The 20,309-nt window shown below is 40.6% G+C and overlaps 1 protein-coding gene across 1 annotated transcript in view; it reads left to right on the forward strand.

Moving 5' to 3' along the window:
* Positions 1 to 5,943: 5,943 nt before the first annotated feature.
* KIF5B (kinesin family member 5B) overlaps positions 5,944 to 20,309 on the forward strand; it is a 47,463-nt gene continuing 33,097 nt past the window's right edge. Inside the window, exons 1-2 of the mRNA XM_021686504.1 lie at positions 5,944 to 6,529; positions 15,361 to 15,448. Of these exons, the coding sequence (XP_021542179.1) occupies positions 6,404 to 6,529; positions 15,361 to 15,448 (214 nt within the window). The 5' untranslated portion in view covers positions 5,944 to 6,403. The remainder of the gene's footprint in view (positions 6,530 to 15,360; positions 15,449 to 20,309) is intronic.

The following is a 20,309-nucleotide window of genomic DNA, read 5'->3' on the forward strand; positions in this document are numbered from 1 at the left end:
CTATGTATAAGTAACATTTTATAGAATCATTTCCAGGAGATAAGTTTTAAGCTCTAAGTTGTGGGTTATTATGCCAGTTGTCTATTGCCATGTAACAAATCTTCAAACTTGAGTATCTTTAACCAATAACCATTTTATGACATCTCATGATTTTATGGGTGAGGTATTTGGGCAGGCCTCAGCTGGGTGATCCTTCTGCTCCAAGGGTGTCAATTGAGATAACTCACTGATATTCATCTGTTGGGGTGTGCTGGTTTGGACAGTTCAAGGTAGCCTCCTTTACAAGTCTGGTGCCTGGGTAGGGATGGTTGAAAGGCTGGGATAAGCTGGGACTATTGATTAGAGTACCTACATAAGTACGGCCTCTCTAGCATGGCATTCTCAGGGTAGTTGGTCTTTTTGTGTGTGGTTCAGACATCTCTGAAAGAGTGTTCCAAGAGACCTAAGTGGAAGTTACAAGACTTCTCACCTCGTCTCAGATAGCATGCTGTGTGTCACACTTCTGCCACATTATACGGGCATAAGTAAGTCAAAAGGCCAGCCTTCATGGAGAGAGGCCTGAATCCAGATATGCATGGTTTACCGGAGGACCACTTTTGGTGGCTACCTTCCACAATGGAGATTCAGTGTTTTACATCTTTATAGGAACTTAATTCCTATTCTTCTCAAACTATTCCAAAAAATACAAGAGGAAGGAAAACTTCCAAATTCATTCTATGAGGTCAGTATCACACTGATACCAAAACCAGATAAAGACAGCACAAAATAAAAACTATAGGCCAATATCTGTCATGAATATGGATGGAAAAATCTTCAATAAAATATTAGCAAACCGAGTCCAACAATACATAAAAAAATCATACACCACGATCAAGTGGGATTTATTCCTGGGATGCAAGGTGGTTCAATATTCCCAAAACAATCAATTTGATATATCACATCAATAAAAGAAAGGATAAAAACCATATGATCACTTCGATAGATGCAGAAAAATCATTTAACAAAGTCCAACATCCATCATGATAAAAACCCTCTGCAAAGGGGTTCAAACAGCATTTGTTGAAAAGACTGTCGTTTTCCCATTGTATATTCATTCCTCCTTTGTTGAAGATTAATTGGCCATATAATTGTAGGTTTATTTCTGGGTTTTCTGTTCTATTCCATGGATCTGTGTTTATTTTTATGCCAGTACCATACTGTTTTAATTACTACTGCTTTGTAATATAACTTAAGATCTGGAGTTTGATACCTCCAGTTTTGTTTTTCTTTGTCAAGATTGCTTTGGTCAAGGTCTTTTGTGGTCCCATATAAACTTTGGTAGTCTATACTACCCAAAGCAATCTACAATTTAATTTATGCTGAACATACCTCAGCATAATAAAGGCCTTATTTGAAAAACCCACAGCAAACATCATACTCAAACATCAAACTGAGAGTTTTTTCCCTAAGGTCAGGAATAAGACAAGGATACCCCCCACTCTAACCACTTTTTTTTTAAGATTTATTTATTTGAGAGAGAGAGAGTGCACACGCCCTCCCACATGTGGGGGGGGGAGGGGCAGAAGGAGAGGGAGATAATCTCAAGCAGACTCTCTAATGAGGACAGAGCCCGACGTCAGCCTCAATCTCATGACCCTGAGATCATGACCTGAGCTGAAATCAAGAGTTGGACGCTCAGCCAACTGAGCCACCCAGGCACCCCTCTCACCACTTTTATTCAATATAGTACTGGAAGTCCTAGCCACAGCAATCAGAGAACAAAAAGAAATAAAAGGCATCTAAATTGGTAAAGAAGAAGTAAAGCTCTCACTATTTGCAGATAACGTGATACTATATAGAGAAAACCTGAAAGACTCCACCGAAAAACTACTAGAACTGATACCTGAATTCAGTAAAGTCGCAGGATACAAAATGTACAGAAGAAATCTGTTGCAGGACACCTGAGTGGTTCAGTCAGTTAAGCGTCTGCCTTTGACTCAGGTCATGACCCCAGCGTCCTGGGATCGAGTCCTATGTTGGGCTCCCTGCTCAGTGTGGAGCCTGCTTCTCCCTCTGCCTGCCACTCCCCCTGCTTGTGTACTTTCACTCTTTCTCTGACAACTAAATAAAATCTTAAAAAAAAAAAAGAAGAAGAAGAAGAAGAAATCTGTTACATTCCTGGGCAACTGGTTGGCTCAGTTGGAAGAGCATATGACTCTTGGTCTCAGGGTTGTGAATTAGAGCCCCACATTGGGTATAGAGATTACTTGAAAATAAAATGTATTTTTTTTTAAGATTTTATTTATTTATTTGACAGAGAGAGACACAGCAATAGAGGGAACACAAGCAGGGGGAGTGGGAGAGGGAGAAGCAGGTTTCCCGCTGAGCAGGGAGCCTGATGCGGGGCTCGTTCCCAGGACCCTGGGATCATGACCTGAGCCGAAGGCAGACGCTTAACGACTGAGCCACCCAGGCGCCCCTTGAAAATAAAATCTTAAATAAAAAAAAAAAAAAAAAAAGAAATCTCTTGCGTTCCTATACTAACAATGAAGCAGCAGAAAGTGAAATTAAGAAAATAATCCCATTTACAATTGCACCAAAAACAATAAAATATCTAGGAACAAGCTTAACCAAAGAGGATGACTTTCTTTCTTCAGTGTTTTATAGAAGAAATTCACCATGATGCAAAGAAATGGAAAGACATTCCATGCTTATGGGTTGGAAGAGCAAATATTGTTAAAATGTCTATACTACCCAAAGCAATCTACAGATTTAATGCAATCCCCATCAAAATACCAACAGCACTTTTTACAGAACTAGAACAAACAATCCCAAAGTTTATATGGGACCACAAAAGACCTTGACCAAAGCAATCTTGACAAAGAAAAACAAAACTGGAGGTATCAAACTCCAGATCTTAAGTTATATTACAAAGCAGTAGTAATTAAAACAGTATGGTACTGGCATAAAAATAAACACAGATCCATGGAATAGAACAGAAAACCCAGAAATAAACCTACAATTATATGGCCAATTAATCTTCAACAAAGGAGGAATGAATATACAATGGGAAAACGACAGTCTTTTCAACAAATGCTGTTGGGAAGATTAGACTGGATACTTTCTTTCACCATACATAAAAATAAACTCAAAATGGATTAAGGACCTAAATGTGAGACATGAAACCATAAAAATCAGAGAGATTGGCCATACCAAAATTTTTCTAGATATGTCTCCTGAGGCAAGGGAACTAAAAGCAAAAATAAACTATTGGCACTACATCAAATAAAAAGTTTCTGCACAGTGAAGGAACCAATCAACAAAACTAAACGGCAACCTACTGAATGGAAGAAGATATTTGCAAATGTCATAACTGATAAAGGGTTAGTATCCAAAATATTTAGAGAACTTATACAACTCAACACCCAAAAAGCAAACAATCCAATTTAAAAATGGGCCAAAGACAAGAACAGACATTTCTTCAAAGACATACAGGCAGCCAAAAGACACATGAAAAGATGTTCAACATCACTCCTCATCAGGGAAATGCATTATCAAAACTACAATGAGATACCATCTCATATCTGTCAGAATGGCTAAAATCAAATATATAAGAAATAACAAATGTTGGTGAGGATGTGGAGAAAAAGGAAAACTTGTGCTCTGTTGGTGGGAATGCAAACTGGTGCAGCCACCGTGGAAAACAGTGTGGAGGTTCCTCAAAAAGCTGGGATCATGACCTGAGCCGAAGGCAGCCACTTAACCGACTAAGCCACCCAGGCACCCCTATGAAATAATTCCTAAAGCCTATTGTTTGATACCATTATGCCTCACTAATGTGACAGGATGATTTTTAGAATTATTTTGTTTTTGACATAATATTTTTTCCCTTCCTGGTCCTGTGCAGGGTCAGTCTCTTTATGCTTCCTTGCCCAGAAAAAGTATGTATGTCAGATCTGAAAGCAGAAGGCTCTTGCAAGACACCTCCCTTTCTGGATTTCGTTTTCATAAGTCTGAGCTTCCATATCGGCTGTGCAGGAGGAAGAGGAAAGAGTCGCAACTGAAGTGCCTTGGACAGCAGATGTTTCCAGAGCTTAATTCCTTGGCCATCCCATCACCCTCCTGTCCCTCCCCATACCATGAGATCTCCTGAGTCACCTTTTTGGAACCCCTACTCCATGGAGAATTTGAAAATCACTGCTTTAGACCAATCATTCCCCAGATCTTCTGAGATGAAGACACATGGGCATGCTGGAATAGAAGTTGAGGAAATTTAGACACAGACTACCATATTTCTCTTCTTCATGTATAAAGGATGAAGTAAATAGTGGAGTGATAGGTGATTGGAACTGTTTTAACCTGGGAGTACAGAAGAATGCTGATGTTGGTAATCAAACTGGAAAGTTGAACTGAGTATTGGCAGGAAGCAGAGGACAATTCATTTGGTAAAACTAAAAATTTGACATTAAGGTAATGCATCCTAAACAAGGTGGCCTATAAGCAGCTAGAGGGATGGGAATGTCACACAGGTGAAAAGGTCAGGGCTGCAGATAAGATAAGACAGTCAAGCAATTGTTGAAGAAATGGACTCCGAGAAAAGAGCAGAGGGAAGAGGACAGGGTGTTCATGAGATCCTGCTGCAAAGGTTGAAAACTAGTGGCCCACCTGCCACAACCTCCTTCTTTGAGTGACTGTTACTCTCTTGTTCACTGAAAACTTTGTTCTTTAAAGTTATAGACTATCAGAATCACTGTTTGAAATTATATCAGTAAAAATAAAACATCCTATTCTTGCTTGGATGATCTAAGACACAGAGAAGCAGCCCTGATTGACTTTCAAGCCAGGTGCAGAGCTTTGGGACAGGGGTTTCTGAAGACAACATTCCACATCTACCTTAGTTTTGTAGTTCCCAAGGAAACAGGACCTTGGGTCCACTTGTAGTCTAGACCTGATGTCAACGCTCTGCTTTATTTGGAGCCTACTGAAACACAACTTCACTAAAATTTTACCCAAACTCCACACTTCCCCCAGAGCTGTGTAACTCCATCTCTTCCTTTGTTTGGTGAGATGCCCCATAGTTCCTCAGTTGTAAACTCTTTATTGCAGTGGATCAACAAACCTGTACCTGTTGACTTATGGGTTAATTTCTGGAGGTATGTCTTGGGCGAAGACAGAGAGCACTGGAGGTTTTTATGATGCAATCACTCATTTTACAAACGAAAACTGAAAACCAGAGGGAGGGTTCCTGATGGTCTTTGCAGTTCCATTATGGTATCCACCTTTCTAAAAAACCACTTCAACTGTGGAGTGGTTTTCTTTAGACATGTAGTCCACAAATTTATCCAGGCCTTTTATCCAGGAATGACTCAGGTCAGTCATTCCTCTGGGGCTGAGTTCCATATACTTATTACCAGAGAAGTGGGACCTCCGACTGACTGGGGGCCTTCTCCCCGCTCACCCTACTTTCCACATTTGTTCAGTAATCTTCATTCCTTAGGAGAAATTTCCTTTTTCTTTCTTGACTCCCCAACCCACTCTCTCAGGAAAGAGTAACCGCTTAAACTAGAGAGCCGTGCCACACCCTTCATTCAAATCTTCCTTTCTCTGGCAAAGCGCTCTAATAAGGTGAACTAGGAACCAATTTTATCGCCAGACTAAATAGAAAGCCAACACTTCCTTATTAGGAATATAGTACTGTATTCAAATAAACTACAACATAAGGTAGTTTAACAAATCCCTTGACCCCTGCAGAAAAGAAAGCTAAGCGCGTCTGCCTTCGCTCTGGGAAATTCTGCGGCCGGGTCAGGCGGCGGGGTAACCAAAAATACCGCTGTAAGCGAGCGTCCGGTAAAACTTGAATCGGCGACCCCCGGGCGAAGAGGGGCGGCAGGGCGGCGGCGCGGCCGGGCGCGGACGCGGATTGGTCGTCACGGCGTCCAGACCCGCCGCGCGTGCGCCTTGCTCCTCGCGCACCGCCCATCCCACCGCCCAGTCGCCGGTCTGCGGCCTCAGGAGGAATCGGGAGGCTGCCGGCGAGCCGGCGAGCGGACAGCGGGGCGGGCAAACGGCGTGCCCGGCCTGCTGTCTCCGAGGAAGGAGGGGGCGATTTTTCCGGGGCCTAGAATCCCCTCGAGCCCCTGTAGTCTGCCCGGGCCGAGGAGAGAGAAGCTGAGGAGCCGCGGACTCTCCACCCGTGCCGCCGCCATGGCTGCCATGATGGATCGGAAGTGAGCCTCAGGGCGACGGCTGCCGGCGCCGGCGCTTCGAGTCCGGGTTCCCCGGCCACTGCCGCCGGGGGAAGCGCGACGCGGCAGACTGCTGAATCTCTCGGCCTTCGCGACCCCTTTTCTCAGCTCGGGCCCGCTTCCTTCCAGACTGAGCGGCGGGGAGTGGTTCCCGGCCTCCGGCCCCGGCAGCGAGGAAGATGGCGGACCCGGCCGAGTGCAACATCAAAGTAATGTGTCGCTTCAGACCTCTCAACGAGTCGGAGGTGAACCGCGGCGATAAGTACGTCGCCAAGTTTCAGGGAGAAGACACGGTTATGATTGCGGTGAGTGACCCCCGCCCCCACCCTCCATCCAGCTCCTTTGGGTCTGGCTGGGCCCGGAGTTCAGGGAAGTGGCGGGGTGCAGAATTGGGAACGAACAGTGGTGTCCCCAACCCCGCCCCCCGGTAGAGTTTGCCGGTTCAAATAACCCTGGGGAGGGAGACGGCGCAACTCCGCGGGTGTTCCTGGATCGCCCCCACCCCGGTCTTAAGTGCGCAGAGAAGGGAGGCGCCTAGTCTCTGTCTGGGACACTCCCCCACCTGGGGCGCTGGAGGAACTGTCCGGGGAGAGTTTAGTGCATATTTGCCTATATTTCTGCGTGTGTGTGTGTGTGTGCGCGCAGTTGCTGTTGGTGTTTTGGACTACCCCCAAGTTTACCATTTGTAACACGTGCAAGATTAAAGTTCAGCTAGGAATTTTGAGGTTTAAGACCAGCCCTACTGTACCTTAAGTAGTAAACATACCTAGTTGTATAGAAACAGAAGATACAGCTACGTGTTGAACCATATTCCTCTCTCGCGAGGAGGAAAAATGATCGAACAACTACAAATTTATCTGTATCTCATATGTTCACCCACCCGTCCTTTGAGTGATGAATGAACGTTCATGTTAACTATTACAAATGGCGAATCAAGGGCTGTAAAGAGACTGAGTTTTCTTTTGAAATCGGAGTGATCAATTTTCTTCAGTTTTCTAGCAGATCTAGCCAACTCAGATTGGGTCAAGTAGGTGCCCAGAAAGACCTATTATCTCTTATTGGGTTTTTTTTTTTTTTTTTAAGATTTTATTTATTTATTCATGAGAGACAGAGGGAGAAGCAGGCTCCCAAGGAGCAGGGAGCCCGATGCGGGACTCGATCCCAGGACCCTGGGATCATGACCTGAGCCGAAGGCAGACACTTAACCATCTGAGCCACCCAGGCGCCTATCTCTTAGTGGGTTTTATGGGGTAACTGTATAACAAAGAGTGTTAACTTTTTGTGTATCAAGATATTATAAACGCAAGCTCTAAAAAATAAAAAAATAAAAAATAAAATTTGATCAGTAAACTGGATTTTTTGTTAGTATTAGATCCCTACTTCTACCTTGGAGAAAAGTTGATTTTGATAATCTCAAGGATGGAGAAATAGTGTCCTTTGTGTTATAAAACATAACCAGAGGTGGTTGATCATTGTCAGGGAAACCAGAAAGTAAGGTTGATTTTTTATGTTTTACTTTTTTTTTTTTTTTTGAGGTCTGATCTGGTATTGAAAGGTCTCTGAAAATATTTTGCATTCCCAGTTCAGGAAGATTAAAATGGAGGTTAAGACACTGCCTACAGAACAGTGAATTGTGACTAAGAAAATTAAATTTATCTTTTCTTGGTAACGCCATTGTGGCAGAATTTTTTTCTACGTTGCTATCATGGTACAAAATCTAAATGTTAATTTTTTCTCTAATGGCATTCCATATAGCATATTGTTTGCACAGTTTAGTTTGGAAAAAAGACAAAGGGGGTCACAGGAGATGGGACATTGATGATTAAGAGCATTGACATGTAAGACAGGACTGAAGTTCTTTAAGAGTTTTATGTGAAAGTTTGCAAAGTTCATCTTTAGAAAGTGAATGTCATAGCTCTTTGTTGCTCTGTAGGCTTGTGGCGAACGTCGTTAGCTTACAAACAACTGCCAGCTACTACTGTGTGAAGACTGGCTGTTTTTTTGTTAACAAGTTCATGAGAAAAACTATGAAATGACATCATGGTAACACTAAGAAGTTAAGCACAGAAGTAGTCATCCTTTTCCTTTAGGATATCTCTGACATGGAATCAGAGGAAGCTTGCAGGGCCTAGGTTAGTTGGCATTCTGGCTACTAGTTTCTCATAGAGTTTTTGTAATTATTCAGCTGCAGCAGTGATTGACACGTCAAAACAATTTTACTTTTAGACTTGTATTAAAAATGTCTTATTTTTGCAGATTTGTGTGTGTGTTTAAACAAACCTTTAAGTATTACCAAGATTCATTTGTTGCAGTGATAGGATTTAGGATTCACAAAATACATTGAGAAGGCAACTTTCTGCCCAAATATGACGTATGAGGAAAGAGTTAAAAGAAAACAATTACCACAGTAAGCACACTTGTATTCTTGGTTGTTTGCTTTGGATAAAGTTCTTATAAGTTCTTATTTAAGTTTCCTTAACAATGTAAATAAATTTAAATGCTAATAGAAATAATGGATAGATGATTGAGTTGTGAATCAGTAATAAACAGTTGGCCTTTAGGTAAACTCGTAAGCATTATTTTTTTTTTTTAAGTTTAAGCAGAAATACAACAGAGTCAACATAGCCTTAAGAAATGTAAGGTAACATGTTTATTTTCAAGAACTAATCTTTGCATATACTAAGTCATTAGTTAATCTGGGGTTTCAATTTTTTTTAATGAATTTATTTTTTAAAACGCTGTTGAAAATTTAAAAGGGTTAGCTGGGAGAGTCAGATTTTAAAATTAAAAAGTCTCTAGGTTTGTTTTGTTCATTTTACTGGATCCTGACTCAAAATGAACAGTTTTAAGAAGGAATTGCTGCAATGCGGCATTTATTTATTTATTTTTTTAAAGATTTTATTTATTTATTTGAGAGAGAGAATGAGATAGAGCATGAGAGGGGGGAGGGTCAGAGGGAGAAGCAGACTCCCTGCTGAGCAGGGAGCCTGATGCGGGACTCGATCCCGGGACTCCAGGATCATGACCTGAGCCGAAGGCAGTCACTTAACCAACTGAGCCACCCAGGCGCCCTGCAATGCGGCATTTAAAACTAAATTATTTTGAACATGATTTTAAAACATTTTGTACACAATCTTCTGGTTAAATCAAAATGTAAAAGAATAGGTATTTTAGTTTACTGAATTACAGGTATAATCTGTGCTCCTGTAGAAAATAATTTTTAAGGATTCTCATTTTCCTCTAAGTTGACTTTTGTCCAAATATTTTTTCCTGTTACATCATTGATTTTAATATAATATGATCCTGTGGCAGGCAAATCTTGTAATCCTATAGTGTTTCTCTGTGTTTTACAGCCTTTTATACAGATTTTTTGGGTAATTAAGTGCTTGTTGAAGAGGTATAAATATCACATATCACACAAATGAAATAAATGGATTATTTAAGGAAAACCTTTACTTGATAAAAATAGAATTTGCTTTAAATAAGAGAACTTGTCATCCACAAAAGAGGAGGTCCAGGGTAACACCTTACGTAGTTGAAATAAGCCTGCTGAAAACGCCAGAAAAAAAAAACCAATAGAAAAATTTATTATTTTATGCATTGTAAAAGTGGAACGTGCATATTTGTATTAAGTATCTTAACTAATCATGGCTCCTTATATGGTATACTGTAGAGACTGTCAGAACCAAAACCAGGCTGTTGTAATTCATTGAAATTAAAGGAAAGTAAAACCTAATTAGATCATCTTGTCCAGTTCTTGTCTATAGCTCAACATGATTTCTCTTTTCAAATGAATGATGATATGGTATTTGATCCTGATTACCTTAAGAGTGAAAATTAAGGGGCGCTTGGATGGCTCAGTTGTTAGGCGTCTGCATTCGGCTCAGGTCATGATCCCAGGGTCCTGGGATTGAGCCCTGCATCTTGAGAAGCCTGGTTCTCTCTTTCCCACTCCCCCTGCTTGTGTTCCCTCTCTCACTGTCTCTCTCTCTCTCTGTCAAATAAATAAATAAAATCTTTAAAAAAAAAAAAAAAAGTGAAAATTAAAAGAGAAGAAGCCAGGGGCGCCTAGGTGGCTCTTGTTTTCAGCTCAGGTTATGATCTCCTGGGTCCTGAGATTGAGCCCTGCCGCAGGCTCCACGCTCACTTCTTGTCATTCCAAGGACACTTCACTTCTTCTGTTTCTAGCCTAGAACCTGCCCCCCCCCCCCCCCCCCCCGCCAGAAGCAGGAGATTCCGTGCCCAGTGGTTCCCAAACAGCCCCTGAGGATCAGGGCCCATCCATGATGAAGGTCTTACCCGCCTGCTGACATGTGATTCATGCATGCAAGAGGCTCCTGTGGGGTGGGTTTCGTTGTGTTTTGTTTTGTTGTAAAGAGGAGAATGATGGCTTGAAGATTCTCTCCCCCGCCCCGCTCCCCGGGTGCATGAGCACTTGCACATGTGCACGTGTGCGCTCGTGCGCTCTCTTTCTCAAATAAATAAATCTTAAAAGAGAAAGAAGCCCTCATCACATACCTGTACAATTGTGGAATGTTAGCTAACAATCATTGTTAAACTAAGCAAAGTCTGGTAAGATACAATGCCCTATGATCTGAGGATCACTATTCAGAATTCCAGAGAAAGGTATATTCCTGCTAGGAGGGTGACGTTTATAATCAGATTTGGTGTTCAACCTGTCTCTGCAGATATAAACAGAAACCACTTCACTTAAGAAATCTAAGGTACGGGGTGCCTGGCTGGCTCAGTCAGTGGATCCTGCGACTCTTAACCTCAGGGTTGTGAGTTCAAACCCTACATTGGGTGTAGACTACTTAAAAATAAAATCTTAGGGGCACCTGAGTGGCTCAGTCGTTAAGCATCGGCCTTTGGCTCAGGTCATGGTCCCAGGGTCCTGGGATCGAGCCCCACATCAGGCTACCTGCTTGGCGGGAAGCCTGCTTCTCCCTCTCCCACTCCCCCTGCTTGTGTTCCCTCTCTTGCTGTGTCTCTCTCTGTAAAATGAATAAAAATTTCTTTAAAAAAAAAAAATCTTAAAAAGAAAAAAATCTAAGTTATGGTTGCAGTTCAGATAAGCTTATTCCTATTTGGTTTTGTCCCTTTGAAGCCTAAGTCAGATGTGAATGCATTTTATGACTTGGAGTATCTTTGAAGGTTCATAGAAATAAGACTCCATAATGTACATTTCAAGGTCAAGAACCAGGTTTTTAAGATACGGACATCCAGATCATGAGTTTTCCTTTGTTTAATTTATTTGAAAAGTTTTTAGTTAAGAGATGTCCCGGGGCGCCTGGGTGGCTCAGTTGTTAAGCGTCTGCCTTCGGGCTCAGGTCATGGTCCCAGGGTCCTGGGATTGATCTCCCACATCGGGCTCCCTGCTTGGCGGGAAGCCTGCTTCTCCCTCTGCCACTCCCCCTGCTTGTGTTCCCTCTCTCGCTTTGTCTATCTCTGTCAAATAAATAAAATCTTAAAAAAAAAGAGATGTCCCTTAATTGTAGACCATTAAAAGTAATTTTTATGTTTCACGAATCTTGTTTTTCATTCCAGGAAGCTATCATCAGTTAGTAACTTCATGGCTAGATCTCTAATCAAAACATTTACCTTACATAACGAAATTATAGTTTAGTTTTGGAATTAAAATAAGATTTTTGTCAACTTAATGCTTAGCACTTGTTAATTTTTGATTTAACCATGATATAACATCTAAAAATATCACTTAATCCCTGCTTAGTTATTTTTTAGTTTGCATATTTGCCATAAGGAATGCCATAGTGAACATCTGTATAAAGTACTTTTTAGGCAGGTTTTACTATTACCCATTTTTTTTTTTTTTAAAGATTTTATTTATTTGTCAGAGAGAGAACGTGCACAAGCAGGGGGCAGGTGGCAGGCTGAGGGAGAAGCAGGCTCCCCGCTGAGCAAGGAGCCAGATGTGGGACTCCACCCTAGGACCCTGGGATCCTGACCTGAGCCAGAGGCAGATGCTTAACCCACTGAGCCACCCAGGAGCCCTGTATTCAAGATTCTACCCAGCCTTATTCTCTGTTCTTTGAACCATACAGTCTGTACTAATTAAATAACATTTCTAAAATTCCTTTACTCGTTTACAATGTCTGATAGGTGCTAAATAAATGTTTGCTGGATACATGAAGAGGAAAATTTATTTTCTCTTCACATAGAAAAAATTAGCGTGGTTTATCTCTGGCCAGAGATTGTTATTTTGATTGTGCTTATGTTTTCAAAAATTGTTTATCACAAATACATCTTGTATAATCAATAGAAGAACAGATTGTCTCTTATTTAGTTGCACCTGTAAAATTGAAGGTTAATGTCTTTGTAGAATCTTAGCAAAAGGACACTTTTATGTTTGTCTCATAGGCAAAGAATGATCAGACATTGAGATGCCTACTTTTAATTGATGCCAAAGTGAAGTCATCATAGTATATATCCTTGAAGAATGCTTTCAGCTGGGGCGCCTGGGTGGCTTAGTTGGTTAAATGTCTGCCTTCGGCTCAGGTCGTGGTCCTGGGGTCCTGGGATCGAGCCCTGCATTGGGCTCCCTGCTGAGCGGGAGTCTGCTTCTCCCACTCCCTCCCCGCTTGTGCTCTCTGTTGCTATCTCTCTCTCTCTCTCTCAAGTGAATGAATAAAATCTTTTTTTTTTTTAAATGCTTTCAGCTGCAGAAGGCAAACAAACAACAAATAGTGATTTAAATAAATAAGAGGTTATTATTCTCACATGTTAAAAGTCTGGAGATAGGCCCCTACTGCTACTACTTACTGACTCTGTTATCTGTTGTCATCCTTAAGCTATTGACTTTTCTTCATGTTTGTAAGATGGATGCTACAACTCCATCATTCCAGAAAGGAGAAAGGGCAGCTACAGCTGAGATGGTCCTTTTTTAAAAAAAAAAAAAAAAAAAAGATTTTATTTATTTATCTGAGAGAGAATGAGAGAACTCTAGAGGGGGGAGGGTCAGAGGCAGAAGCAGACTCCCTGCTGAGCAGGGAGCCCGATGCGGGACTCGATCCAGGGACTCCAGGATCATGACCTGAGCCTAAGGTAGTTGCTTAACCAACTGAGCCACCCAGGTGCCCTGAGATGGTCCTTTTTGTCAGGAAAACAAAACCCTTTCCCAGGTCCCCTCAGCAGACCATCACTTACTTTGTAGTATCCAGAACTGGGTCATGTGGCCACTAGTTGCAAGGAGACTAGGCTATCAGGTGGTTAGCTTCCCAGCCTATGTAGTGGGAAGCGGCAAGGGGAAGAACAATTATTAATGACTTTGGATAGCCATTTAGGAGTGTCTGTTTCATTGTACTTTTCATTGTAACTGTTATTCCAAGCTTTGGGGAAGGAGATTGTGAAGTATAGTTCCTAAAAAGTAAGGTGTTTTTTAGCTAAGGCCTGGGAAGTCATCTGTAATGTTAAGGATTTTTTGGATGGTCATGATTGTTTTGTATTTAAGGTCTAGCTTCCTTCCTTTCCTTTAAGAGAGGGTAGAGAGCAAGTATATACTTTCAAATACTAGAACCTCTTTGCCCTCCTCTCTCATCTGTATACGCTTAGTTTTTCTCTTAGATTACTAGATTGTTCCTGCCAACATTTAAACTTGCTCAGCTTTTGTCCTTAAAAAAAAAAAAAAAAAAGTCTTTAGACCCACAGCCAAATTTCTGCTCTACTTAGTTACTTCCCATTCTTATTTAATCTCTTTCCAATCTAACCTTTGTTATTGGATATTTTTCAGTTTTACCTTGACCTCGCAGCTATATTTGACACAATCACTCCCTCCTTGATAATTTTTCCTTGACTTGCATGGACACTATACTCTAATTTTTTTCAAAAATTCCATCCCTCTGGCTCATTCTTCAGACCATGTCACTTCTCTAAATGAGTCCCCAGGATCCTTTCAGGGAACCCACAAGGTCAGAACTTTTTAAAATAATACTAAGATGTTATTTGCCTTTTTCACTGTGTTATTTGCGTTGGATCTTTGCTCTTTATACTTCGAACTTAACTTCTTTTGGTTTCTTGCATTCTGCAGGCTCATTTCTGCCTTAGGATCTTTATGTGTCCAATACCTAGGCTACTTCCTGCACTCACCCTCCCACGACTAGTATTGAAGAGACAAGCAGTGAGCTAGGTGCTACTCTTTTTTCAGTTCTTAAACATCCCTTCTCCAGAGTGGTTCCCTGACATTCTTCTGCCTTTTCCCAGATTCAGTTTCTTCTCTTATATGCTCTCATAGCACTCTGTTGCATGAGTCAGAATTCTAGTTGCTTAATTATTTGTCTGATGTCTGCCCCACTATTACTTAACCTCCACTAAAGCAGAGAGTATGTCTGTCTTGGTCATCATTCTAGCAAGATGTATGTCTAGTATATCAGGCATTCCATAAATACTTGTTAAATGAATGAAATGATTGAAAAGCTATTGCAGTAAAATGAAAAGTCTAATGGGAGTAGTGGAAGGAGCTCTGAATTGGCAGGAGATTTGAATTTAAATTTAAATTTTGTCATTAACACCTTTTGTACCTTTCAGGATTCTAGTTTCCTTATCTGCAAAATGATATTATTATTGAAAATAGAGTCTCAGTGGGGTGCCTGGGTGGCTCAGTTGGTTAAGCGACTGCCTTCGGCTCAGGTCATGATCCCAGGGTCCTGGAATCGAGCCCCACGTCGGGCTCCCTGCTTGGCGGGAGCCCTGCTTCTCCCTTTCCCACTCCTCCTGTTTGTGTTCGCTGTCTTCTCTGTGTCTCTCTCTCTGTGCCAGTTAAATAAATAAATAAAATCTTTAAAAAAAAAGAAAAGAAAAGAAAATAGAGTCTCAGTACTTGCCAGAGTAGACACTCATTAAACGAAAAACCAGTCCGCACTCATTTGAGTGCCTATTACAGTAGTGGTAAGCCCTGGAAATAAAAGACTAAAACAGACATTCTTGGTTTTGTGGAGTTCATTCTAGTGGATTTGCACTTGGTGATCCCTAAGGTCCTTTCCACAAGATTCTGTGACATGAAGTAATGTATAGTAGGTACCCTATTTAGAAGGTTAAATATATGATGACATCTTTAAGGGAACTTAGAAGTGTCCATTCACCTTTAATTTGTGTAGTTGAAACCTTTGTTTCTGTTTTTCAGTCCAAGCCTTACGCATTTGACCGAGTGTTCCAGTCAAACACCTCTCAAGAGCAAGTATATAATGACTGTGCAAAGAAGATTGTTAAAGGTAAATATATTTAACCTGCTCTTGTCGCAATAAGTAAAATATTGTTTGTGATCTTTCCCGTTTACCCAGTTTTTTTTTTTTCATTTTAATGCCCCCCCTTTTTTAGTTAATTGTAGAAGACAGTTGTTTAAATAATAAAAAGATCAAATACAATTAGTAAACCATTGCTCAGATTTCATGATCTAATTTATTTACAGTACCTAGTGAAGGGTATTACAAGAATATTAGCGGGGGTGCCTGGGTGGCTCAGATGGTTAAGCGTCTGCCTTCGGCTTGGGTCATGATCTCAGGGTCCTGGGATCGAGCCCCACATCGGGCTCCCTGCTTGGCGGGGAGCCTGCTTCTCCCTCTCCCTCTACTGTTCTCCCTACTTGTGCTCTCTCGCTCTGTCAAATAAATAAATTAAAAAAAAAAAAATCTTTAAAAAAAAAAAAGAATATTAGCGTTACACACTTGTTTTTGGAAGATACAGTGCTATTAGATATTCCCAAGAGAGTTTCTACGGTAGCAGTTCTGGAAATACAGCAGCTTGAAAATGAATACAGAATGGTTAGACAGGTTTCTAAAAAGTAGTAGAAAATGGCAGCAGTCTATCATTCTTCCATTCATTGTTCTTTCTTCCCCAAAGACTCCTCTTGTGTTCAACAGAAAAACACTTGAGGAATTTAACAGAGGTTACCAAGGGTGAGAAAAGTGTGTACGTTCCAGTTAATACTATTAATTTATACCAAGGTTTTTTAAGTTTATATTTTCTAAAACCATAGAATCCTAGAGCTGAGAGTGTGTGAGTGATTATCTGGACTTCTAGTTACGACAGAAGTCCCTTTTGTCAAAGGGATCTTACAGTTAAATAGCTATTACTTTATGATATAATTTATTCTACTTTTTGTCAGCTCTAATTGTTAAAAAGTATTTAGATTGAGGCAAAAACCTGTCCTGTGGCATTCACTAGGGTGGAGGGGATGGGATTCAGTATAAAGGTGGACAGGTTAGGGTTAAGTAGGAGCACAAACAGTTCATCCAGTAAGAGGAGAAAAGGTAGAGTTTTGGGATAGAACTAAGTTTATAGGTGTGATGGAAGAAAATATAGATGTTCTCTTCATATTCCACTTTGTCTGTGATCAAGGGTGCAAAGTTAGCCCAGAATTAGGAATGGGGTAGGGGGTTCTAGGAGAAGGAATGAAGTTGTTTGGCAGTAGAAGAGAATGGATTAGGGAAATGTGGCAGTATTGCCAGGCAGCATTGCCAAGGGCCCACTCGAGGTTAGCTGCCAGAAGAGTTGAATTTACCTAGTTGGGGTTTTGCCAGGCAATTACAAAAGAGGGAGAGAAGGGCAAGAGCATTGAGGATGAATCAAGAGAATAATGATAATAGTGAACCATGGAATCTAAGGTGAATGAGGGGAAGGAGAATACAGGTCGGGGGGGGGAATAGGTTTGAGGGACAGTGAAAAGAAGTGGTAAGATTAGTGTGTTATAGTGTTAGTGGGGTTGAAGGTTTGTTAGAATCAGGGTACTAGAAGGAATAATAGGAGGTGGATACTTAATTGACATTAGGAAGGCAGTGTAGGTAGTAATGAAAAGGTCTAGAAGTTAGTTGGCATCTGAAGGAGTAAGGGACAAGATTATGGAGAAAACTAAGCCCAGGATCTGAGAGGCCAGGGTATTTTAGTAGCATCATCTACTACATGGACATTGGAACCACCAAGAATCACAACAGGAATGGTATTAGTGAAAGACGGTGGACTGGATGCTGAAATATTCATAGGAGGTGTTGGAGAATTAACTTGATTCTGTAAATGATTGCAACAAAGAGGAATAGGCAGTGTCATCTTTTGTTTGTAGGCATCAAATAGTTTTCCAAGTGGATCTGTCATAGAACACAATTATATTCCTTGATTTTGACATACTTTTTCATCAGTACAGCCTAAGATTTTATATTAGGTTTGTTTTTTTTTAAGTTTTTTTTTTTTTTTTTGACAGAGATAGCGAGAGCAGGAACACAAGCAGGGGGAGTGGGAGAGGGAGAAGCAGACTTCCTGCCGAGCAGGGAGCCCGATGTGGGACTCGATCCCAGGACCCCGGGATCATGACCTGAGCCGAAGGCAGACGCCTTACGACTGAGCCACTCAGGCACCCTATATTAGGTTTTTAAATAATAATTAAGTTATTGATTCATGAGCTCCTGGGCAATTTAAGTGTACAGGTCTTTTTCACATCTGCTGTAGCCAACATTAAACCCCATTCTACACTTCAATATTGGAGTTTTTTAATTTGACTATAAGCTTTTAAAGTATGGATTCCATCTTGTTCATTTTAGCTCTTGATTATATTTTGAGTTTTGTTTTTATGGTTATCTAATTAGGGATGTATGTTGGCTATCAGCATATTTGATAAGTCTGTTATGGTGACAAGGACTTTGAAATTCTGTTAAACTCCTTATTTGTAGACATCGTTGTTTGAAAAAATATTACTCTAAATCATTTATAAAATGCTTAATGGGCCATGGTCCTTAGCCTAGTTTTCTAAAAACTGAGTAAGGTTTTGGGGAGTTAATTTTTAAGTCACACTGGGTATTCAGCCAACTTCAGATTCTCTTGTACAGTTATCTAGTTTTTAGTTTGTCAACATCATCAACAAGAATATGATGAAAAACGGATCCTTTTATGAAGTCATGGTACATGAGGCTTGTGTTTCCCCAGAGTTATCAGTTGGGTGACCCTATCCCAACAGGAAATGAGGTTAGTTCAACCATAGCTTTTCTTTAGTGAAATTTTTGTGTACCAAAAATAATTTATCATATTTCCTTTTTGAAAATGAGTATAACATTTACAAGTTAGTCATCTTCTGTTGCTTTCGTTCTCCATGGCTTTTAAAAATCAGCTATGGTAGCTGTGAAATTTTTATCCATGGAATGTGATTCTCTTATAACTAGAAACTTCAGCTCATTTAAAACCATTCTTTCGCTGTCTTACCCACCTCAGCCTTAAAGTCTCTCTTGACAGTGTTTATTCTGTTCCATTTTGAGGATAATATTGTAGAAGGTGGTAATAAAATGGGAATACCCCTGTCTTATATTGTCTGTTAACATTTTATTCTCTGGGCAGTGCAGGTCTACTCAGACATTAGTCTTTTTCTGAATGTTTTAAAAGCTCTTTTTAGGGCCTTAGTTTTTGTTTTGTTTTGGTTAGACTTACTAATTCTGGGCTTTTATTTTTCTCATGTTATTCTAATGATTTTTATCTCTTGCACATCCTTGGTTATATAGTCTTTTTTGTTCTAAGATTTTATTTATTTATTTGAGAGTGAGTGAGCATGAGCGGGAGGGAGAAAGAGAATCTGAAGGAGATTATGTGCTGAGTGCAGAGCCTGTCCTAGGGCTTGATCTCACAACCGTGAAATCACCCTGAGCCGAAACTGTGAGTTGGATGCTTAATTGATTGAGCTACCCAGGTACCCCATAGTCTCTTAATAATAGTCTCATATCTGGGGCGCCTGGGTGGCTCAGTCGGTTAGGCGACTGCCTTCGGCTCAGGTCATGATCCTGGAGTCCCGGGATCGAGTCCCATATCGGGCTCCTTGCTCAGCGGGGGGTCTGCTTCTCCCTCTGACCCTCCCCCCTCTCATGTGCTCTCTCTCTCATTCTCTCTCTCAAATAAATAAATAAAATCTTAAAAAAAAAAAATAATAGTCTCATATCTGCCTTTCTCAGAACTCTTTGAAGTCTGTTGTCCTGAAGTGCTAAGGTACATGTTTCTATTGTTTCTATTACCTTCTTTTATTTCTTTACAGTTTTAGATGACATCATTTAGTGAAATGTCCCTCCTATTCTCTTTGGTCCCTTTTACTTCACAGCAAATTCCTGCTTTACTGTTTGGAACTGAATTCTGAATAGCAGTTCCTTTATTTGTTGTGTGGATAAGAACACAGGCTTTGGAATCAGACAAACCTAGATTGAAATTTAGGCTCTGCCACTCTACCTGTGTGACTTTTGGCAAGTTACCTAACCTTCCTACGTCTCTGTTTCTTGTTTTGCAAAATAAGAGTATAATGAAGATTTAAAAAGATGATTCATTCATGAAAAAGAACTTCACTTAGGGCCTGGTATGAAGAAGCAAGCACACAGCAGATACCAATTGCTGTTTGTTTGCTCTCTTCTAGGAGAAGAAATTATTTTCATAATTTAATCAACCATAATTGTGCTTGGGATAATTCATAGCCTACAGTATTTTCATTCTACAAAACAAGACTTCAAGCAACTATTATAATAGAAAGTGCTCTCCAGCTTCTGTGCTAGTTTTGTAATTTATATTAGAAAAGTATCACCTGACTTGCTCCTTTTATCTTCACCCAAGTGCTCTCTACCACTTTGGAAGAGACTGGATATATAATAGGTAATGGGGCTTGTCCTGGACAAAATTATGAATGTGGAGGAGTTAACAGTAAATACATAGATTTAAGGAAAGGAGATGAGGTGGGGGTAGGTGGTGGGTGCCTGGTGAGGTCTGAAGATAGGAAACCGATTAAATACATGGCAGGGTGGAGTTGGGACAGTCACTCGCAAACAAACCTGATGGAAAGCCATGGTTAGAAACTTCTGGTAGGCAATGATCAGCAAAATGATGGGTGATAGGTATTTCTTCCGAGGTGTAGATTTGATGAGCAGGCTGCTAGTTGCTTCAGGTCATCCTCTGGGCTCCTGACAGTTGGCTGAAGCACTGTTTTCATAAATTTCTGTACAAGTTTATATATAACCTTATTACGTGCAAAGCTATTACTTTTTCCTTTCTATAAATTCATTAAATAAATTTTCTTTTTTTTGAACAAGGCTTACCCGCTTTTATTCTCTAGTGAATTCCAAA

The sequence above is a fragment of the Neomonachus schauinslandi genome, chromosome 5 (assembly GCF_002201575.2).
Source record: "Neomonachus schauinslandi chromosome 5, ASM220157v2, whole genome shotgun sequence".
Classification (NCBI taxonomy): domain Eukaryota; kingdom Metazoa; phylum Chordata; class Mammalia; order Carnivora; family Phocidae; genus Neomonachus; species Neomonachus schauinslandi.